The sequence below is a fragment of the Heterodontus francisci genome, chromosome 37 (genome assembly GCF_036365525.1).
Source record: "Heterodontus francisci isolate sHetFra1 chromosome 37, sHetFra1.hap1, whole genome shotgun sequence".
Taxonomy (NCBI): domain Eukaryota; kingdom Metazoa; phylum Chordata; class Chondrichthyes; order Heterodontiformes; family Heterodontidae; genus Heterodontus; species Heterodontus francisci.
The window spans coordinates 21,501,555-21,524,241 of NC_090407.1; the positions used below are offsets into that span (position 1 = coordinate 21,501,555).

The 22,687-nt window shown below is 45.8% G+C and overlaps 1 protein-coding gene and 1 long non-coding RNA gene across 6 annotated transcripts in view; one reads left to right on the plus strand and one right to left on the minus strand.

The window, feature by feature from the left end:
• The window catches only part of LOC137352127 (uncharacterized), a 51,254-nt gene extending 46,481 nt beyond the window's left edge, over positions 1-4,773 (minus strand). Inside the window, exon 1 of the long non-coding RNA XR_010969645.1 lies at positions 4,684-4,773. This is a non-coding gene — a long non-coding RNA (uncharacterized lncRNA). The remainder of the gene's footprint in view (positions 1-4,683) is intronic.
• Positions 1-22,687, plus strand: part of LOC137352125 (pleckstrin homology domain-containing family G member 5-like) — a 141,825-nt gene that overhangs the window by 40,660 nt on the left and 78,478 nt on the right. For 3 of the 5 annotated variants that reach the window (XM_068017253.1, XM_068017256.1, XM_068017257.1), the window contains exon 1: positions 4,822-5,180. In XM_068017253.1, coding sequence (XP_067873354.1) covers positions 5,091-5,180 — 90 coding nt within the window. In that variant the 5' untranslated portion in view covers positions 4,822-5,090. Of the gene's footprint in view, positions 1-1,989; positions 2,067-4,821; positions 5,181-8,322; positions 8,362-22,687 lie in introns of those variants that run through there. The other 2 variants (XM_068017254.1, XM_068017258.1) reach the window with 2 other exon arrangements.

Below are 22,687 nucleotides of genomic sequence, written 5' to 3' on the forward strand. Positions count from 1 at the left end.
TTTCTGTACATTGAATTACTGTTTCATTACTCTCAATACATTGAATTACTGCTCCATCACTCTCAGTACATTGAATTACTGCTCCATCACTTTCTGTACATTGATATACTTCTCCATCACTTTCTGTACATTGAATTACTGTTTCATTACTCTCAGTACATTGAATTACTGCTCCATCACTTTCTGTACATTGAATTACTGCACCATCACTCTCAGTACATTAAATTACTGTTTCATCACTCTCAGTACATTGAATTACTGCTCCATCACTCTCAGTACATTAAATTACTGTTTCGTCACTCTCAGTACATTGAATTACTGCTCCATCACTTTCTGTACATTGAATTACTGCACCATCACTCTCAGTACATTAAATTACTGTTTCATCACTCTCAGTACATTGAATTACTGCTCCATCACTTTCTGTACATTGAATTACTGTTTCATCACTTTCTGTCCATTGAATTACTGTTTCATCACTCTCAGTACATTAAATTACTGTTTCATCACTCTCAGTTCATTGAATTACTGCTCCATCACTTTCTGTCCATTGAATTACTGTTTCATCACTCTCAGTACATTGAATTACTGCTCCATCACTCTCAGTACATTAAATTACTGTTTCATCACTCTCAGTACATTGAATTACTGCTCCATCACTCTCAGTTCATTGAATTACTGCTCCATCACTTTCTGTCCATTGAATTACTGTTTCATCACTCTCAGTACATTGAATTACTGCTCCATCACTTTCAGTACATTAAATTACTGTTTCATCACTCTCAGTACATTGAATTACTGCTCCATCACTTTCTGTACATTGAATTACTGCTCCATCACCCACAGTACATTGAGTTACTGCTCCATCACCCACGGTACATTGTGTTACTGCTCCATCTCTCTCAGTACATTGAGTTACTGCTCCATCACTCACGGTACATTGAGTTACTGCTCCATCACTCACAGTACATTGAGTTACTGCTCCATCACTCTCTGTACATTGAGTTACTGCTCCATCACTCTCAGTACATTGAGTTACTGCTCCATCACTCACTGTACTTTGAGTTACTGCTCCATCACTCTCTGTACATTGAATTCCTGCTCCATCACCCACAGTACATTGAGTTACTGCTCCATCACTCTCTGTACATTGAGTTACTGCTCCATCTCTCTCAGTACATTGAGTTACTGCTCCATCACTCTCTGTACATTGAGTTACTGCTCCATCACTCTCTGTACATTGAGTTACTGTTCCATCACTCTCTGTACATTGAGTTACTGCTCCATCACTCACAGTACATTGAGTTACTGCTCCATCACTCTCTGTACATTGAGTTACTGCTCCATCACTCTCAGTACATTGAGTTACTGCTCCATCACTCACTGTACTTTGAGTTACTGCTCCATCACTCTCTGTACATTGAATTCCTGCTCCATCACCCACAGTACATTGAATTACTGCTCCATCACTCTCTGTACATTGAGTTACTGCTCCATCTCTCTCAGTACATTGAGTTACTGCTCCATCACTCTCTGTACATTGAGTTACTGCTCCATCACTCTCTGTACATTGAGTTACTGCTCCATCACTCTCTGTGCATTGAGTTACTGCTCCATCACTCTCTGTACATTGAGTTACTGCTCCATCACTCTCAGTACATTGAGTTACTGCTCCATCACTCACAGTACTTTGAGTTACTGCTCCATCACTCTCTGTACATTGAATTACTGCTCCATCACCCACAGTACATTGAGTTACTGCTCCATCACCCACAGTACATTGAGTTACTGCTCCATCACTCTCTGTACATTGAGTTACTGCTCCATCACTCTCTGTACATTGAATTACTGCTCCATCACCCACAGTACATTGAGTTACTGCTCCATCACCCACAGTACATTGAGTTACTGCTCCATCACTCTCTGTACATTGAGTTACTGTTCTTGTGTTTTTCAGTGGAATTATCTGTTGTGATTTGCTTTTTGCAGATGAACGGAGTTTATCAGAAGAGAAGTACCTGCTTTGTCAGCATCGAGAATGTGTGGACAAGAGGAGGGCCATCAAGGTAATGGGTCTTGCTCCTACTCATGACTGACAAGCCATGTTTACACAGACTGCTCAACCACACTCTCTCCCTCTCTTCTTTCTCTTTGCTGTTTCTGCTCTTTGTCTCTCTGTCTCTCCATCTGCCTCTCTCTCTTTCATTTAACCAGTTGAGTCATAATGCACTTTCACTCTGTCCACCTGTGTCCAGATATCAGTTATGAATTTTTCTGTTCATCTATCTTGTGATTATATGCGTCTGTGATTGGGCACATTGAACTGGATCTCTGTGTGGAGCACATTGGACATTTGTATTACTTTTGATTTTATGGAAATTATCTCATCTGTTTTGCAATTATATTCTGTGATTCAGGGAAATCCGTAAACCAGGGGCCTTGGCCTTTGTCTTTCTGGAGAAACAATAACCTGAGACCCTGTCTGCTGTCTTGCTGGTTCCCAAGGCAATATTTGAGGAAGAACAGGGTGTTCCCCCGTGTCTTGGCCAACATTCCTCCCTCAACAAATATCATTTTTTTAATATTCGTTCCTGGGATCTAGGTCAGCATTTATTGCCCATCCCTAATTGCCCCTTGAGAAGGTGGTGGTGAGCTGCCTTCTTGAACCGCTGCAGTCCATGTGGTGTTGGTACAACCACAGTGCTGTAAGGAAGGGAGTTCCAGGATTTTGACCCAGCAACAGTGAAGGAACGGCGATATAGTTCCAAGTCAGGATGGTGTGTGACTTGGAGGGGAACTTGCAGGTTAAAAACAGATCAACTGGTCATTGATTTCATTGTGTTCATGGGATCTTGCTGTGGGTAAAACAACTTCTGTGTTTACCCACATAACAAGAGAGACTGTACTTCATAAGTAATTCACACTATGAGAGCTTTGCGACGCCTGAGAAACAGATTAGCGTGCTCTATAAAAGCACAGCCCCGAGGAGGCTGGTGTAGGTGCAGTTAGCCTGCTGGCCAGCTGATGGCAGCATCACTCCATTGAAACAGTGCCAATCCCTGGAAACAATGGGTTAATATCTGGGGAATTCCCCCAGTTGTCTGCTGGAATTTCGGTGGACGATTCCAGGAGAATCAGTGTAAACTCAGTTTATGTTCAATCCCTGAGTGTCATATAGAGCTTGCCTCACAAGTCCCAAGTCTCTGGGACTGAATGGCTCTTCTGAGAGCTACCGTTTTCCACCCTGCTCTAATTCTTTATCCAGCAAAATGAGCTGGGCTATCACAGGGTAAATACAGTGACTGACAGATGGCCTTTTTGACATTATGGGTCCCTGAGGCGGGAGCAACTGCTCGTGATCAGAGCTTTGACTGTACCACACGGGTCCATCTTCCATCCTCCACTAACGCCCCGGCCATGCCCTCTGTCCCCAGCCATTCCCATGCCCTCCTGTCCTCTGCCCCCACCCAGCTATACTCTCTCTACCCCCACAGCCCCAGCTAATCCCCCTGCTCTCGGCCCATTTGTCATGCCCCTGGACTCCAGCTCCCTGCTTCATTCCAGCTCAGAACAAGGTCAGAAAATCCAGCACAGGAAGTGACTGTGTTTCTTGCTCTTGTCAAGATTTTTTGCTTTATGTAAAGCATGATGGGCACTCTCAGTATCTTTGCACTAATTCACGCAGTTTTACCGCATGGCATTGCTTGGAGTGAGAGAGAGCATTCACTGCCCTGTAATAGAGATAATGTTATAAACAGAGTGTGACAGGCCAAGTGGATGTGACACACAATATATTGCTAATGTCCTGTTGCATTGCTCAGTTGGAATGTGTAGTTTTGCCATTACCATGGCTACGATATATGGCTGCTGGCTGTCTCATTTCGTTGGGCTACAATATCAATTTGAAATGTAAATTTAAGATTATAGGGATTAAAAGTAAGCCCTTAATTTGGTAAGGCAAGTTAAGAGTTAATAGTGTCCTATGTATTTGTTAAGTGTTTCCAAAAGAATAATGCGGGATGTTTGATGCTGTTTTAGCTGCACAAAAGGATGAGACTTGGACAAAAACTCCCTGGAGATATAAGTAAGAATACGAAGGCCATGGGTTGGGGGTGGGGGGCGGTGCGCAGTGTTCAGGGGTCAGGAGGTCAGGGGTGAGAGTGGGGTTGCAGGGTCACACATGGTAAGATCCAAGATGGTAGCTTTGAGGGCCTATCACTACTAGCATGCAAATGAAAGCTGAGGTTGAGGGTAGGGGCTGTCAGGAGACTGCCACAAAAACCAGAATCACAGATGACAACTCACTAATTATCAACGAAAGGAAATGCGGTGAATGGGGGTGGGTAGACCTCAGTGTGAACCCCAGAAGTAGAAACCAGTCAAGGGGGAGAGGGGGGAGAGGAGAGGAGATGAGTAAGGGGGAGAGGGGTGAGGAAAGGGGATGAGTGAGGGGGAGAGAAGGGAAGGATAGGGGAGGGGAGGAAGGATCACACTTCCTTAAAGCATCCCCCAACAGACTGTCCCCATCCTCTCTCACCTGGCGCTGGGCACTAACTGGGTCCCAGGCACCGATACGTTGTGCAGTTAGCTGCAGTACTCAGTGATTCTGAGCTCTCAGTTCTGGCTGTTTATCAGGTTGTTTTCTATGTTACACTGGGCCCAGGCTCTCAAGGGTTAACTCACCTGGGCACTGCTCCCAGCACTGTCTGTGTAGATTTTTTGTGTGTACAGGATCCTCAGACAGTGTTTGCTGTATCAGACAGCCCCTCCCTGAGAGCTAATCGGCTCTTATTGGTGTGTTCAGTGAGTCGTTGCCCGAGGGAGCATGGGCAGACACTGGGGTTCATGCTCACACAGAGAGCTCCAGCAACAGCCCAGCATCTTCTTGCCGAATGTCTCACTGATCCAGGGCTGCAGCCTGTTGAAGGTTGAGAATTAAAGCAGCATTCTCATCAGAACGATCTTTATTAGACTCCCCTAATCCTGGCACGATCAGCTCCCAGGCTGTGGGGCTGGCTGCTGAACTCCTTCGCTATGTATCCGTCCTGAGTTTGATTCTAATTTTAAAACCGGATGTGTTTGGCTTGGCAATGAAGCAAATGCAGCATGACCCTTGGCTGAGCCTAGCTCACCAGGTCCCTGAGACTCCCCCAGGCTCCAACAAATCCCAGGATGAAAAGGTGAGTTGCTGAATCTTTGCTAATTTAACTCCAGGAATGGCGTAGATTGTGAACTGTGGAGCAAGCAGCCAGTCCCCCTCGGTCTGTCAGCTTGGCTCAGTTAGCTACACTCGCGACCCAGAGTCAAAAGGTCAGTTCAGTGCTGTGTTGAGGATGAGACATGACGTCGAGGTCCCGTCTGCCTGTTTGGGTGAGTGTTAAAGATTCCACAACCACTATTGGAGGAAAAACAGGGAGTTCTCCTGGCATCCTGGGACAGCATTCCCCTCTCAACCAACAGATCAATTGGCCTTTAATCTACTGACTATTTGTGGGATCTTTCTGTGTACATAGTGGCTGCCAGAATAGCGTGTATTTACACTCACTGTGCTCCATTGCGTGAAATTGTGAGAATTTTTAACGAGATGATGAGATGCAAGTTGAGTTGGGGGCAGTTGATGGGCGCAACTTCCTCTCCCCTGTCCCCTCCCCTGCCAGCCCATTAACTACCCCTCCCCAGTCCCTGCCTCTGCTCACCTACTCACCCTCTCAGCCGCTACTTGATCCCCATCTCTCCCTGCCCCACCTCCTCCCCTCCTGCAACCCCTCCGCCTCCCTCCCCCCCCCCCACTTCATTATTGGTACAGAGTTTATTTGATTTATTTTTCAATACTGTCTGACAGTTTGTTTTCCATACTGTCAAACAGAATAAACAGTCAAACCATCAGACAATGTCAAAAATGAAACCAGTAAACTCTGTACTAGTGTTAAAGGTGGGGCGGGGAGAAGTCAGAGGAGGGTGGAGGCAGGTAGTGGGGAGGGTGAGGTGGAGGAGGGGAGTAGGTGCAGTGGAGAGAGGTGCAGCAGCCAGCTACCCTTATATAAAAGAGTGCTCACCAGGGGCAGTACTAGGACTGCTAAGCTCGTGGGCATTATGTGTCTTCCTTTCTGATCCTCTCTGTCAGTTCTCTCTCCTCAGGTACTGTCCCCCTCTCCTTCAAATCTGCCATCATCACCCATCTCCTCAAAAAATACAACTCTTGATAACTCTGTCCCAACAAGCTACTGCCCCATCTCCAAACTCCCTTTCCTCTCAAAAGTCCTTGGGTGTGTTCTTGCCTCTTAAATCTGTGCCCATCTTAGAACTTCATGTTTAAATCTCCCTAAGCAGGTTTCCACCCCGTCACAGTACCAAAATGACTCTTACCAAAGTCACAAATGACATCCTAATTGACTATGACAAAGGTAAACTATCCCTCCCCATCCTCCTTCACCTGTGTGCAGCCTTTGACATGGTTCACCATGAAAGTTTGCTTAAAATGCCTCTCCACTGCTGTCCAGCTGGGTGGGACTGCACTTGCCTGGCTTCATTCTTATCTATCCAGTTGTAGCCAGAGAATCACCTGCACTGGCTTCTCTGCCTGCTTCCGCGCCATTTCCTCTGGTGACCCCCATGGATTTATCCTTGGCCCCATCAACAACATCTTCCAGAAACACAGTGTCAGTTTCCACATGTACACTGATGATACCCAGCTAACCTTACCTACAGCTGTCATGATCCCGCCACTGTCCCAAAATTGCCAGACTACTTGTTTGACTCCCAGTACTTGATGAGCAGAAGCCAATAATCAGAAGCTCTGTTCCCTTGCTACCAACTCCATCCCTCTCGCTGGCAGCTGTCTGAGGCTGAACTAGACTGTTTGCAACCTTGGTGTTATATTTGACCTGAGATTAGCCTCCTACCACACATTTCAGCACATCACTGAGACTGCCTATTTCCACCTCCGTGACATTGCCCAACTCTGCTCTTGCAGCAGCCTATCTGCTGCTGGAACTCTCATCCGTACCTTTGTTATCTCTCGTCTTGACGATTCCAACGCACTCCTGGCTGACCTCCCATGTTCTACCATCCGCAAACATGAGTTTATGCAGAACTGCTGACCATGTCCTTACTCGTGCCCAGTGCTGCTCCTCCTTCCTGGTTATGCAAAATCTCAATTTTAAAATTCTCATCCTTGTTTTCAAATCTGTCCATGGCCTCACCCCTCCCTATCTCTGTAATCTCCTCCAGTCCTATAACTCCTGGTTCTCTGGGTTCTCCCAGTTCTGGCCTCCTGAGCGTTCTTGATTTTAATTGCTCCACCTTTGGCAGCCGTACCTTCAGCTGCCTGGGCCCTAAGCTCTAAAATTCCCAACCTAAATCTCTCCACTTCTCTACCTTTCTCCTCCTTTAAGATGTTCCTTAAAACCTATCTCTTTGACCAAACTTTTGGTCCTCTGTCTTAATATCTCTTTACATGACTCGGTTTCAAATTTTGTTTTGTAGCACTCCTGTGAAGCACCTTGGTACATTTTATAATGTTAAAGGCACTTTATAAATACAAATTGTTGCTGTTGTTGATACAGCTGCAGGCAAAACGGCAAGAAGCAGCTTGAGCAAATATTTTTACACAGGAGTTCCCGGCAACCACAGAATCAAACAATGGCCATTGGTAGCTCATTCCATTCTATTTGAGTTCTATTTTTCTGCAGGAAACATCTGTCCCCTGTTTAAACGCGTGGAGACTCCTCCTCTCAGATCCATCCCTTTATAAACATCCATCCCAAGCAGCTCACTGCAACTTACTTTTATCATAGAAACCAGTGTCAGAATACACACTCATTCAGTGTTTGAGGCATCGTACCAAACAATGTCTAATAATGAACAGAGATCAGTGTGTGATAATTACACTCATTGTGAACAAAGATCTTTACATAATTTTAATAACTGAGTAAAAATATTTGTCTTTATTTTGAGAAGCCCTGATGGTTTTTGATTGCCGGCATGTACAGACTGATCTCTTTGATGTGTTTGCCTCCTTTGTAATTTCCTTCCGAGAAAATGCTCCTTTCCTCTCTGGGAAAAGTGGGGAGAATATCAGAGGTCCCCTCTGCTCCCTTGACCGTGTCTGACCCTCCTCCTGTCGCAGCTGATTTGGAATAGATCCTTCCTGGGAAGTAACATTCATCCCAGACAATGGGAGCACATGTTGGAGGGAAAGGAAGTGAGTGGCTGACACTATGAGTAGGCCGTGGGGTCTTATTCCTTACTCCGCTACTGGTTGCTGAACAAACGCTATAAAGATTCTGACGTGTGTTGTTCCTGTCCAGAGAGTTTTCAGAAAATGGAAGGGATAGACTGAGCTCCTTGGTGCTGCCTGCAGTGAGTAGCTATTTCTCTTCCGACTGTTGCAGTCCATTACAGTTTTATATTGCTTTCTTTCTCGCTCCCCTTCTGCCATGTGTTGAAGGAGTGGAATTTGAATCGATGCTTTGCCAATACAAACTTTTGTGTAAAACCTGTAAATCAGATGATTTTTCTGGTGTGGAGAGTGACGTGTCCGAATTGGCTTTGTCAGTGGCCCATGTTTAATGAGGACCAGTATCAAGGTTCCCTCAGTCTCTCCCCACTTCAAGTACCTTCCCCACCCGGGTGAGAGTATAAGCTCAAAGCCCATCAGGATTGTGAGTGCCTGAATATTTTGCAGTAACACCTACTGTCTGTGCAATCCAAATGTACAGAGGGAAACACTGGTGTCACCCACAGTCAGAGTACATCTCCAGGGGCTTCCCTGCCTCTCCATGGGCTTCTCTAGACCCGCAATCTGGATATTGACCGGCCTGTCTTTGCGCAAGTCCCCAGACCCCTGGATGTTACTTTGCTCCGGCTCTGATTCCATGAGTTTGGGGCTGTTGAGAGTTAAGTGTTTTGGGTCTTCAGGATCTGAAAAGAGGAGATGGGGGAGGGGTCAGATTGGGGCAATGTGTTTGAGCGATGTGATTGGGCAATGTGGCGAGCGGGTCATGTGATTGGGTGATAGGAGCAGGTTGTTGGTGTGCCAAGGAGCTGCAGATCTCAAATTGTCATCAGTAGTGGATGATGAAACTGTGCAAAACTCCGGTTAGTGATCTGATTTATTAATTTCCCCTCCACCAAAGGTGTTGTAGGTGCTGGCTGTTCTCTGGCACCTCACACAGCAGGCCATTGTTTGTGTCAGCTAAGATTTGCTATTGAGCTATGGAAAGCATCACAGCTAAGTCCAATCCTATCTCTCCTTCCCACCTGCCCCTTGATGCCCATACTCACGCACACGCAGACCCCCAGCATACTTTCCAGCTTTGGTGATCGGTCACCGGGATCCTGGCAGAGGGGATGTGGCTGAGATCAGGTAGAGATTAGCAGAGAATGGATTTCAAATGTGGCTACTCTTGGCAGCACAGCATTTGATCCTGGGCAGTTATTAGCTGCCCTGACAGCTGCAGGCAGTGGATCTGTCGAGGCCTCAGTCAATGATTTACACTCATTGCTTCAAATTCCAGGAACTTGGTGAAGAATAGGAGAGAAACCAGGAAGTGGGGATTAAGTGATTACGTGACACCAAGTTTGGGAATTAATAACTAACATGTAGGAGGTGAGCATTGCACAGCCCTGCTGTGACAATGCTGAAATGCAATTCAATCCACTGTCTGCCCCTCCATTGCCTGTGGGCGATAAGAGAGAACATTGCACATTTAAATGTTTTCCACCTCACTAACGCCTACAGTTGCAGAAATGTGGCCCAAGGCAACAAACAGCAAGATATTTAAGGGCTGTGTCTACAGCAACATTAAGTTATGAGAAACTGACAGTTTAGAGCGACAGGGAGGCTGCAGTTATTGGCAAGTTCCTTTATGAAACTCAGTGGAGCCTTTTTCATTTTAATTTCAGTTGTACAGTGCTCTAGTCAGACTCCATCTGGAGCACTGTGTTCGGTTCAAGGCCTGAGATCTCAGGAGGATATATTGGCCTTGGAGGGGGTGCGTGCAGATTCACCGGAATGAAACCAGGGATCAAAGGCTTAAATTATGAGGACATGTTGCATTGGATAGACATATGGATGAAAATGGAATAGTGTAGGTCAGATGGTTTCACAGGTCGGCGCAACATCGAGGGCCGAAGGGCCTGTACTGCGCTGTAATGTTCTAAATTAGCTAGGGTCATATTTCTTTTTAGAAGGTTGAGAGGTGATCTAATGATAAAGTTAGATAGAAACTAATTCCTCTGGAAGGGGAATCCAGAACAAGAGGGCATAACCTTAAAATTAGAGCCAGGCCATTTAGGAGTGAAGCATTTTTTCCACACAAAGGGTAGTAGAAATCTCTCCCCCAGAAAGATTTTGGATGCTGGGGGTCAATTGGAGCTTTCAAGACCAAGATTGTTAGATTATTGTTTGTTAAGGGTATTGAGGGATATCGAGCAGAGGCAGATAAATAGAATTAAAATACACAGCAGCCATGATCTGATCGAATAGTGGAACAGGTCCAAGGACTGAAAGGCCTCCTCCATTTCCTATGTTACTCAATCTGACCAGTTGGAGTTTTTACGCACAGTCAGGATGTCCACAGTCACTTTATTAGAAGTTTGTTGGGCACAGAGGAGTGAGTGAGGTCCTTGCTTTATCTCTCCACTAACAGAGTTGATTTAACACGGAATAGAAGTTCCATAACCTTTGATCAGCCCGAGTCGGCGACCTTTCTGAAATCAGTGATGAACAGCTGATGATGAAAGGAGCTGTGCGTGTTGTTACGGAGTTTCCATTTTTTTGGTTAAAACTCAAGAATCTATATTTTAAGAAAACTGAAGAGGTTGAACTTTGGGTGTTTTTTTTAAAAGGAAGCTCAGCAGAAGGTTGACCAGCTAACAAGTTTTTTACTGGAAAGCATGTGATTTCAAGTAAACATAGTAGAAGGTTTGACTTAAGAGCTATTTTGTGTTGTGACAAGACATAATTTATTATTATCATGGGACTTGCCTGAAAAGTTTAGTTTCACTTTGAACTGTTAAAAGCCAGCTGGGTTTTTGGACTAAAAGAGGCAGTTGGAATTTGGTTATTGATCTGCCAGGATATCATAAGAAGAAAACAGATAACAGTTATCTCTCTTTGAAGAATCCCTGCTCTTGAAAAGCAAAAGCCTGTATGAAGTTGTACTGTTGCCTCCTGAATTTTGAAGAAGCCCTGAATGGTTGCAGAAATCTTTCATCTTTAAAAAGAACTTTGCATCAAATGTGTGAGAACTGACACCTTTGTTGCTGCACACCTGCTTTAAGACCTATGTGAAGCCTTTCTTTGAATGCCTACCCAAACAGACTGTTCATCAACCTCACCAGGAAAGATTCCTAGTGGCAGCCAACTATTCGACTTTGGGACACCTCACCAAAACAAAGGACTTCTTTCCATATCTTTGCAGACAAAGTTTTTTTTAAAATTCTTTCTATTTCTTTGTAACAGCTGTCAAACAAAAATCTTTTTTTTCCCTGGTTAACCGTTTTTTGCATGTAGGTACATGTGCGTGAGGGCTAGGATGAAAATATAGGGCTTTAATATCTCAATTTGCATATATATTTACTTCATTATTGGTTAAGACTTGTTTTTTTAATAAATGGATAATTTTGTTGTTTATTAAAGAAACCTGATTGGTGTGCTTTATTCTGGGGAAAAATCGAGTATCTAATTGGCTGTTTTGGTAAGTGGGAAAATTTATTGATATGTTGTAACCCGTGGAGAAGTGGAACTGAATTAACAGTGCACTCTTCCTGTCTCAGTCGTAACAGTGTGGTAACAGATAGTGAATGAGTGTGGCTGATAGTGAGTGTGTGAGGAGGCTGGGAGAGCCTCTGTGACTCAAAGCTCGCCATGAACACATGCCAGACAATACAGGGCATTGATGAGACCACATCTGGAGTACTGTGTGCAGTATTGTCCTCCTTATTTAAGGAAGGATGTAGATGCTTTGGAAGCAGTTCAGAGAAGATTGACTAGGCTAATACCTGGAATGGGCGGGTTGTCTTATGAGGAAAGGTCGGACAAGGCTAGGCTTGTAGCCGCTGGAGTTTAGAAGAGTAAGAGGCGACTTGATTGAAACATATATAATCCTGAGGGGTCTTGAAAGGGTGGGTGTGAAAAGGATGTTTCCCCTTGTGGGAGAATCTAGAACTAGGCGTCACTCTTTAAAAACAAGGGGTCGCCCATTTAAGACGGATATGGGGAGAATTCTTTTCTCTGAGGGTCGTGAGTCTTTGGAACTCTCTTCCTTAAAAGGCAGTGGAAGCAGAGTCTTTGAATATTTTTAAGGCAGAGGTAGATAGATTCTTGATAAGCAAGGAGGTGAAAGGTTATCGGGGATAGGTGGAAATGTGAAGTCATGTTTACAATCAGATCAGCCATGACCATGTTGAATGGCGGAGCAGGCTCGAGGGGTCGAGTGGCCTACTCCTGCTTCTAATTCGGTACATTCATAATTAGCTTACTTTACAAAAAGGACTTCCAGTAGCACAGTGCTTGGTGTTGAGTCTCCCTGCTTACTGCTGAGTCCCATCCCATGCCAGGCAACATGCTGAGACTGCTGCTTCCTCATCCCCACCAGCTGAGACCCCACCCCCCCCAAGACCCCCTCACCTCTTCGGTGCTGTCCCCACAACAGCCTGATGCTGAAACCACACCCCCCACCTAGCCCCGCCCCTCTCTGCAGGATCACACTGAGCCCTGCTGGTGCTACCTCAGGTCTCAGCTATGACTCAGTTAGTAGCTCTCTCATCTCTTAGTAAGAAGGTTTTGCTTTCAATTCCCACTGAAAGACTTGAACATGTTATCCAGGCTGACACTTCAAGTGCAGTTCTGATAGTGTTAAACCGAGGCCCTGTCTGCCCTCTCAGGTGGGCTTAAAAGATCCTATGGCACTACTTCGAAGAAAAGCAGTTTCCTGAATAATATTTATCCCTCAAGCAGCATCACTAAAACAGATTCCCTGGTCATTATCACATTGCTGTGTTTGGGAGCTTGCTGTGCACAAATTGGCTGCTGAGTTTCCTAAATTACAACAGTGATTACACTTCAAAAAGTACTATCAAATGCTTTGGCGCCTCCCAATGTTGTAAAAAGCGCTATATAAATGCAAGTGTTTCATGTGCCTGTTGATGGCCTGTCTTAGATGACTTAGATGAGGGGAGCGATGGCATGGTAGCTAAATTTGCAGATGACACAAAAATAGGAAGAAAAGTATGGTGTGAAGAGGAAATAAGGAATTTGCAGACCGATATAGATAGGTTGAGTGAGTGGGCAAAAATCTGGCAGATGGAGTATAATGTGGGAAAATGTGAAGTTGTTCACTTTGGCTCGAAGAATAAAAAAGCAGAATATTACTTAAATGGAGAATGACTGCAGAATTCTGTGGTGCAGAGGGATCTAGATGTTCTAGTGCAGGAGTCACAAAAAGTTAGTATGCACAGTGTGTGACTTTGGAACTCTCTGCCTCAGAAGGTGGTGGAAGCAGGAACATTGAATAATTTTAAGGTGGAGGTAGATAGATTCTTGTTAGGCAAGGGAATCAAGGGGTATGGGGAGGTTGATGGGAGTGTGGAATTCGAAACACAAACAGATCAGCCATGATCTCATTGAATGGCGGAGTCGGCTCAATGGGCCAGGTGGCCTACGTCTGCTCCTAATTCGTAAGTTCGTATGTCTGATACTGTATTGATGCCATAATGTTTGAGGCTCTGTGTTGGGGATCAGTTCAGATGTTCTAATGGCTCCTTTGGTTTTAACTGTAGTGCTAGTCACCTCACAGAGTTGAAACACAGGGGACTGTGGTTCTGACACTTCCCAAAATTAGAAGTTTGTAATGTTAGCTCTCCCTTTCAAATGTAGGTGAGAGATGTCACACAGTGCCAAAAACTAATTGATGAGGTCTCACCAAGGAAAAACTCAGTGTGGGAGTCTGGGCCTGAATCCAATGCAACTAATAATATATTGATGGGAAGCCCAAGCGATGTTAGGTGTATTGTGCAGCAGCAATGAGAGCCTTGAGCTGCAGTAACAGTGAGATGGGGTGGAGAGAGAAACAGAAATGGCAGAGTTACAATTCCCTGTGGACAATTAGATGGAATATCCTGTGTTTGTTGTATTGCTGATTGGACCAGAGTTTTATCCATGCCAATTGGGAGTCCTTCAACTCTTCAGTGAGTGATCACAGAGTAATGTCAGCCAATGCCCTCTCAGCACTGACAGGATAGAGGAAGGGCTTCTGATACCTTGCTACGGTATGGATCTGGTAGTAACACAACAGGGGCCCATCAGAGCCTGGAGACAGTGTCCTGATCAAGTCCACAGCCTGCTTTTCTCCAGGGTCTGAAACACATCTGTCCCCAGTCTTCAGTTGACGTATGTTTTTGGGCTGAATCGATATCCATCAATGAGCAGGTTGAGGAGTTGATTGGCTGCGTCACTCACCATGGAGCGTTTATATCATTTTCTGTCCTTTCTTCCCCTTTTCTCCCCCCTTCCACTCCTGAAGGTGCTGACTCTCACTGGGGTTCAGGCCCCCTCCTCTCCTGAAGGTGCTGACTGTCACTGGGGTTCAGGCCCCCTCCTCTCCTGAAGGTGCTGACTCTCACTGGGGTTCAGGCCCCCTCCTCTCCTGAAGGTGCTGACTCTCACTGGGGTTCAGGCCCCCTCCTCACCTGAAGGTGCTGACTCTCACTGGGGTTCAGTGCCCTACAGCATGAGCTCCAGGCTACAGTCAAGGTCATGGAATTGTCAACCTGCAGCCCCGCACATTTGGTATGTGAAACTGGCCTGTCCCAGGGCCTGACGGCACGGAGCCAACTGACAGTACGCATTATGACCTATTTTGCTGCTTTCCTGTCACTCTGTTATTTAGAGAGAGGCGTTCTGTGTCTAATTCTCTCTCTCTCTTTTCCAATGCCTGTCTTTCCCTCTTATTCTCTGTCTAGTTTGCTCTGCCTTTCTTTTACTTTTTCTCCCTGTCTATCTCTCTTGGCTGTTTTCTGTCTATCAGTCGGTCTCTGTTTTATCTATCTCCCTATGCCTCTCTCTTTCTGTCTGTTTCTCTGTCTCTTTGTGTCTCTCCCTCTTTATCTCTCTCTTTTTCTCTCTGTCCCTGACTCTCCCAGTCTCTCTCCCCCTCTGTGTGACTCTCTCTATCTCTGCAAATTGGATAAATGGGACAAGTTTAATAGCATGCAGACTCAAATTGCATCTGCAGAACCACATAATGATGTGAAATATGAAAGGGCTGGTAAATTTCACAGTCACCTGAACTGTAACAGATCGAGGAGCCTTATGATTACTGCCTTTCTGTGATGCACTAATTTATTGCTTTAGATTTTATACTAGCTGCAGGATTTAAAACTGATTAACTCAGGCAATCAGCATTAGGGGACTGAAGGGTCTATAGTGACGTCTAATCGCTGGGTAATGGTTCCGGAATCGCTCTGTGAGATCACGATCAATTTCTGCATTATTCACAAACCACCAAACAAAAACCTTTGTACTTCCAGACCTCATCTGACATTCTCACACACGCACTTTGCAGGGGTCACTGGACAATGGTTAGGAGCAGAAACCCTGACTGATTTCCCCTCTCCCTAACCCGGGGGGCCGCAGGGCAATGATCAGGAGCAGGAACACTGAATGCTTGCTCCTCTCCTTAACACAAGGGTCCCTGGGCAGTGATTAGGAACAGGAATCGGGGCTAATTTTTGAAAGAAGAAAGATTTGCATTTATATAGCGCCTTTCGTGGCCTCAGGGTGTTTCAAACTGCTTCACAGCCAATTAAGTACTTTTGAAGTGTAGCCACTGTCGTAATGTAGGAAATGTGGCAGCCAATTTGTGCACAGCAAGATCCCACAAACAGAAATGTGGGCATGACCAGATAACCAGATGTTGGCTAAATGCTAAATATTGGCCAGGACCAGAGAACTCCCCTGCTCTTCCTCAAATAGTGCCTTGGAATCTTGGGTCCACTTGTGGGGGAAGACTGGGCTTCAGTTTAACGTCTCATCCAAAAGCCGGCACCTCTGACAGTGCAGCACTCCCTCAGTACTGCCTCTGATATCCCAGCGCTCCCTCAGTACTACACTGGGAATGTCATCTCAGATTTCTATGCTCAAATATGGACAGGATCAGGCTTTAATTTCATGGCTGTTTATTCACATCGTGCTATGACTCATGTACAAGGCTGGCCAGTTGGTACAATACCAGAGGGCAGGTTCCTGCTGGAGGGAGTGAGGACCTACACCTTCAGGACATGAGGGAGAAAACTGAGATAACAAGGGAGATTTGAACTTTAACCTCAGTGTGACTTTAGCAGTGGAAGGGTTAAGGGAGTAGAGTGCTTGCTTTGTGTCTGAGCGGGTCATTCCTGAGTAGATTCTGCCAGACCTGGCGGCTGAGGTTGGGCCTGTTTGCAGAGCCAGTTGATGATATTCTTGGTGCACTGAGTTACTGTGAGAGAGAGAAAGTTTTGCCCGGAGCACAATATTTACACAGCTGTCTGTTTCCTGTCCAGGCTGAGCTTTGAAATGACTCCATTCTTTTCCTCCAGCTGCAGATTTGAGCTCTAGGTTACTGCCCATCAATGGGAGGATTTACTTGATGCTCTGGTTCATTATAATAAAATTGGAGGATTTATAACATCCACAGACGACCTCTACTACCAAACTGTGCAGCCTACCTGGTGGGTGCAGGTCATCTACCTTCCTCTAAACTGTGCTTAAAGCTGAGTCAGACCCCAGTCTGTCCCTGCTCACTGAAACCATCACTGCAGACAACAGGTGCTAAAAGTCAAACATCCATTGCCCTGCCCAATGACACGACCTGTAACCAGTTACTCCGAACCATGAGAATGCTCTATCTCATGACCTTTCCAGGCTGCATCCAGCCTGGTCTCTGGTATTTCCAGGTGGGAAGAGTGGAGGAGGCTCTGGGTGTTTGGTCCAATGAAACTCTAGACGCTTCCCTGCAGATATATGTGGTGGATTCTTGGAGAATCCAATCCCATTGAACAGGACATCCAACTGAAGTGATGATGACACTGAGTGGCCATACGTTCCAACACACGCTGCTAATACCTGATTGGGTCACATTTCAGGATGTATCAGTCACGCGAGCTAGCTCGGTATTGGAGGAAGGGCAGCAGTGGATGCAAAGAAGGTTTATTTGTCGAATGATTTGGATGATTTTTATTCCCGCTTTTGATTACTGGACCACCCATCTACATTTGTGCTTTTTGTTGAGGCTGCAATTCCCCCTCACACCTCAGTTGTGAAGCAGAAACAACGAGTTTCGCATTGTGCATTCCCTTCTATCTTATTTTTGGAAGAGGATTCAGAGGAACAATGGAAGCAGATCAAGCAGCCAGCATCACCACTGAAACCCCCACACTACTGTATACAGAGCAAGCCCCTCTTAGCCCCGTCACCCAGGAGCAGTCTGTGTGGAGACTTAGCTTCACAAATGAAGCCATCAGTGAGTTGGAGATTTTTTTATTCATTCAGGGGATGTGGGCATCACGGCAAGACCATCCCTAATTGCCCTGAGAAGGTTGTGCTGAGCTGTTTTCCTGAATACAGCTGAGTGGCATGCTACATAATGGCAGAGGGCAGTTAAGGGATAATCACACGCTGTGGGTCTGGAGTCACATGTATGCCAGACCAGGTAAGGACAGCTGTTTTCCTTCCCTAAAGGACATTAGTGAGCCAGATGGGTTTTTATGACAATCCAATGGTTTCAGGGTCACCATTACTAATGCTAGCTTTTTAATTCCAGATTTATTTAAGTAATTTAATTTAGATTCCCCTGCAGCCGTGATGGGATTTGAATTCTGTCTCCAGATTACTAGACAAGTAACAAAACCACTATGCTACCGTATCACCTCGCATGCTGCACCCTGACCCATTTGCTAAATCGAGCTTTACTCTGTATCTAACTTGTGCTGTACCTGCCCTGGGAGTGTTTGATGGGGAAAGCTTTACCCTTACATATTAAAAGCAAAATACTGTGGATGCTGGAAATTGAGATAAAACAGAAAGTGCTGGAAATACTCAGCAGGTCTGGCAGCATCTGTGGAGAGAGAAGCAGAGTTAACATTTTAGGTCAGTGACTTTCATCAGAACTGACAGAGGCTAGAAATGTAATCGGTACCTATTAGTAAGAGGTAAAATGTACCGATTACATTTCTAGCCTCTAAGTAAAAGGGGTGGGGGTGTTGCATTACTTGTTAAGGAGAATATCACAGCTGCGGGAGGACACCTCGGAGGGGTCGTGCAGCGAGGCAATATGGGTGGAGCTCATGAATAGGAAGGGTGCAGTCACGATGTTGGGGGTTTACTACAGGCCTCCCAACAGCCAGCGGGAGGTAGAGGAGCAGATATGTAGACAGATTTTGGAAAGATGTAAAGGTAACAAGGTTGTAGTGGTGGGTGATTTTAACTTCCCCTATATTGACTGGTACTCACTTAGTGCTAGGGGCTTGGATGGGGCAGAACTTGTAAGGAACATCCAGGAGGGCTTCTTGAAACAATATGTAGATAGTCCAACTAGGGATGGGGCTGTACTGGACCTGGTATTGGGGAATGTGCCCGGCCAGGTGGTCGAAGTTTCAGTAGGGGAGCATTTCGGGAGCAGTGACCATAATTCCATAAGTTTTAAGGTACTTGTGAATAAGGATAAGAGTAGTCCTCGGGTGAAGGTGCTAAATTGGGGGAAGGCTAATTATAACAATCTTAGGCAGGAACTGAAGAATTTAGATTGGGGGCGGCTGTTAGAGGGTAAATCAACATCTGACATGTGGGAGTCTTTCAAACGCCAGTTGATTAGAATCCAGGACCAGCATGTTCCTGTGAGGAAGAAGGATAAGTTTGGCAAGTTTCGGGAACCTTGGATAACGCGGGATATTGTGAGCCTCGTCAAAAAGAAAAAGGAAGCATTCGTAAGGGCTGGAAGGCTAGGAACAGACGAATCCCTTGAGGAATATAAAAACAGTAGGAAGGAACTTAAGCAAGGAGTCAGGAGGGCTAAAAGGGGTCATGAAAAGTCATTGGCAAACAGGATTAAGGAAAATCCCAAGGCTTTTTATACGTATATAAAGAGCCAGAGGGTAACCAGGGAAAGGGTTGGCCCACTCAAGGACAGAGAAGGGAATCTATGTGTGGAGCCAGAGGAAATGGGCAAGGTACTAAATGAGTACTTTGCATCAGTATTTACCAAAGAGAAGGACTTGGTGGATGATGAGCCTAAGGAAGGGAGTGTAGATAGTCTCAGTCATCTCATTATCAAAAAGGAGGAGGTGTTGGGTGTCTTGCAAAGCATTAAGGTAGATAAGTCCCCAGGGCCTGATGGGATCTACCCCAGAATACTGAGGAAGGCAAGGGAAGAATTTGCTGGGGTCTTGACAGAAATCTTTGTATCCTCATTGGCTGTAGGTGAGTTCCCTGAGGACTGGAGAATAGCCAATGTTGTTCCTTTGTTTAAGAAGGGTAGCAAGGATAATCCAGGAAATTATAGGCCGGTGAGCCTTACGTCAGTGGTAGGGAAATTATTAGAGAGGATTCTTCGGGACAGGATTTACTCCCATTTGGAAACAAACAAACTTATTAGTGAGAGGCAGCAAGGGGCGGTCGTGTCTCACTAACTTGATTGAGTTTTTTGAGGAAGTGACAAAGATGATTGATGAAGGAAGGGCAGTGGATGTTATCTATATGGACTTTAGTAAAGCCTTTGACAAGGTCCCTCATGGCAGACTGGTACAAAAGGTGAAGTCACACGGGATCAGAGGAGAGCTGGCAAGATGGATACAGAACTGGCTCTGTCAGAGAAGACAGAGGGTATCAGTGGAAGGGTGTTTTTCTGAATGGAGGGATGTGACTAGTGGTGTTCCGCAGGGATCAGTGCTGGGACCTTTGCTGTTTGTAGTATATATAAATGATTTGGAGGAAAATGTAGCTGGTCTGATTAGTAAGTTTGCGGATAACACAAAGATTGGTGGAGTTGTGGATAGTGTCGAGGATTGTCAGAGGATACAGCAGGATATAGATCGGTTGGAGACTAGGGCGGAGAAATGGCAGATGGAGTTTAATCCGGACAAATGTGAGGTAATGCATTTTGGAAGGTCTAATGCAGGTGGGAAGTATACAGTAAATGGCAGAACCCTTAGGAGTATTGACAGGCAGAGAGATCGGGGCGTACAGGTCCACAGGTCACTGAAAGTGGTAACGCAGGTGGATAAGGTAGTCAAGAAGGCATACGGCATGCTTGCCTTCATCGGTCGGGGAATAGAGTATAAAAATTGGCAAGTCATGCTGCAGCTGTACAGAATTTTAGTTAGGCCACACTTAGAATATTGCGTGCAATTCTGGTCGCCACACTACCAGAAGGACGTGGAGGCTTTGAAGAGGGTACAGAAGAGGTTTACCAGGATGTTGCCTGGTCTGGAGGGCATTAACTATGAAGAGAGGTTGGATAAACTCGGATTGTTTTCACTGGAATGACGAAGGTGGAGGGGCGACATGATAGAGGTTTACAAAGTTATGAGCGGCATGGACAGAGTGGATAGTCAGAAGCTTTTTCCCAGGGTGGAAGAATCATTTACTAGGGGACATAGGTTTAAGGTGAGAGGGGCAAAGTTTGGAGGGGATGTGCGAGGCAAGTTCTTTACACAGAGGGTGGTGAGTGCCTGGAACCTGCTGCCGGGGGAGGTGGTGGAAGCAGGTACGATAATGACGTTTAAGAGGCATCTTGACAAATACATGAATAGGATTGGAATAGAGGGATATGGTCCCCGGAAGTGCAGAAGGTTTTAGTTTAGGCAGGCATCAAGATCGGCGCAGGCTTGGAGGGCCGAATGGCCTGTTTCTGTGCTGTACTGTTCTTTGTTCTTTGTTCTTTGGTTAGAAATGTAATTGGTTTTAAGCAAATAAAGCGGGGGTGGGGGAAAAGAGAACAAAAGGGAAGGTGTGTGATCGGACAGAGGGCCGGAGAGATTAACTGACAGGGAGGTCATGGGGCAAGGGCAAAGAGAGTGTGCTAATGGTGTGGTGAAAGACAAAGCATTAGTGCAGAGAGGGTGTTAATGACAGAATAATGAGCAGCCCTAGCCAAAAGCACACACATGAAAAAACCAGCAGGCAAACACATGGTAAAAAACAAAATAAATGATGGAACAATATAAAATAAAAAAGGGCCAGTCATGCTCTAAAGTTATTGAACTCCGTGTTCAGTCCGGTAGGCTGTAGGGTGCCTCATCGGAAAATGAGGTGCTGTTCCGTGAGCTTGTGTTGATGTTCACTGGAACACTGCAGCAGGCCCAGGACAGAGTTGCTGGGCATCAGAGCAGGTGGTGGGGGGCTGGTGTGATGAAATGGCAAGTGACCGGAAGCTCAGGGTCATGTTTTCGGACTGAGTGGACGTGTTGCGCAAAGTGATTACCCAATCTGTGTTTGGTCTTCCCAGTGTAGAGGAGACCACATTGTGAGCAATGTATACTAAATTGAAAGAAGTACAAGTAAATTGCTGCTTCACCTGAAAGGAGTGTTTGGGGCCTTGGATAATGAGGAGAGAGGAGGTAAAAGGGCAGTTAATATACCTCCTGCGATTGCATGGGAAGGTTCTGGCGAAAGGGGATGAGGTGTTGGGGGTAATGAAGGAATGGACTAGGGTGTCCCGGAGAGAACGTTCCCTTCGGAATGCTGACAGGGGAGGGGAGGGGAAGATGCATTTGGTGGTGGAATTACGTCAGAGGTGGCAGAAATGACGGAGGATGATCCTTTGGATGTGTAGGCTGGAGGGGTGGAAAGTGAAGACAAGGGGAACCCTGTCACGGATCTGGGAGGGAGGGAAGGGGTGAGGGTAGAAGGGTGGGAAATGGGTAGGACACAGTTGAAGGACCTGTCAACCACAATGGGGAGGAATCTTCGTTGAGGAAAAAGGAAGACATATCAGAAGCACTGTTCTGGAAGGTTGCATCATCAGAGCAGATACATCAGAGATGGAGAAATTAGGAGAATGGGATGGAGTCCTTATTGGAAGCAGGGTGTGAGGAAGTGTATTCAAGGTAGCTGTGGGAGTCGGTGGGCTCATAATGAATATTAGTGGACAGTCTATCCCTAGAGATGGACCATGTCAAGGAACGGAAGGGAAGTGTCAGATATGGACCATGGAAAGGAGAGAGAAGGGTGCAAATTGATGAAGCTTTCAAATTCGGGGTGGGAGCCGGAAATGGCACCAATACAGTCATCAATGTACCAGAAAAAGAACTGGGGCAGGGGGCCTGAGTTGGACTGAAACAAGGAATGTTCGACATACCCCACAAAAGGCAGGCAAAACTAGGACTCATGTGGGTACCCATAGCAGCACCTTATATTTGAAGGAAGTGAGTAGAGTTGAAGGAGAGGTTGTTCAATGTGGGAACAAGTTCAGCCAGGTGGAGGAGGGTGGTGGTAGATGGGGATTGGTTGGGCCTCTGTTCAAGGAAGAAGCGGAGAGCCCTCAGACCGTCCTGGTGGGAGATGGAGGTGTAGAGAGATTAGACGTCCAACCGGAAGCATTACCCTTTCCTGGTTAGGGGCTACAGGCCAGTTACTGCCCGCTGTGAGTTAGGAACATAGGAACAGGAGGAGGCCGTTTCACCCCTCGAGCCCGTTCACCATTCAATG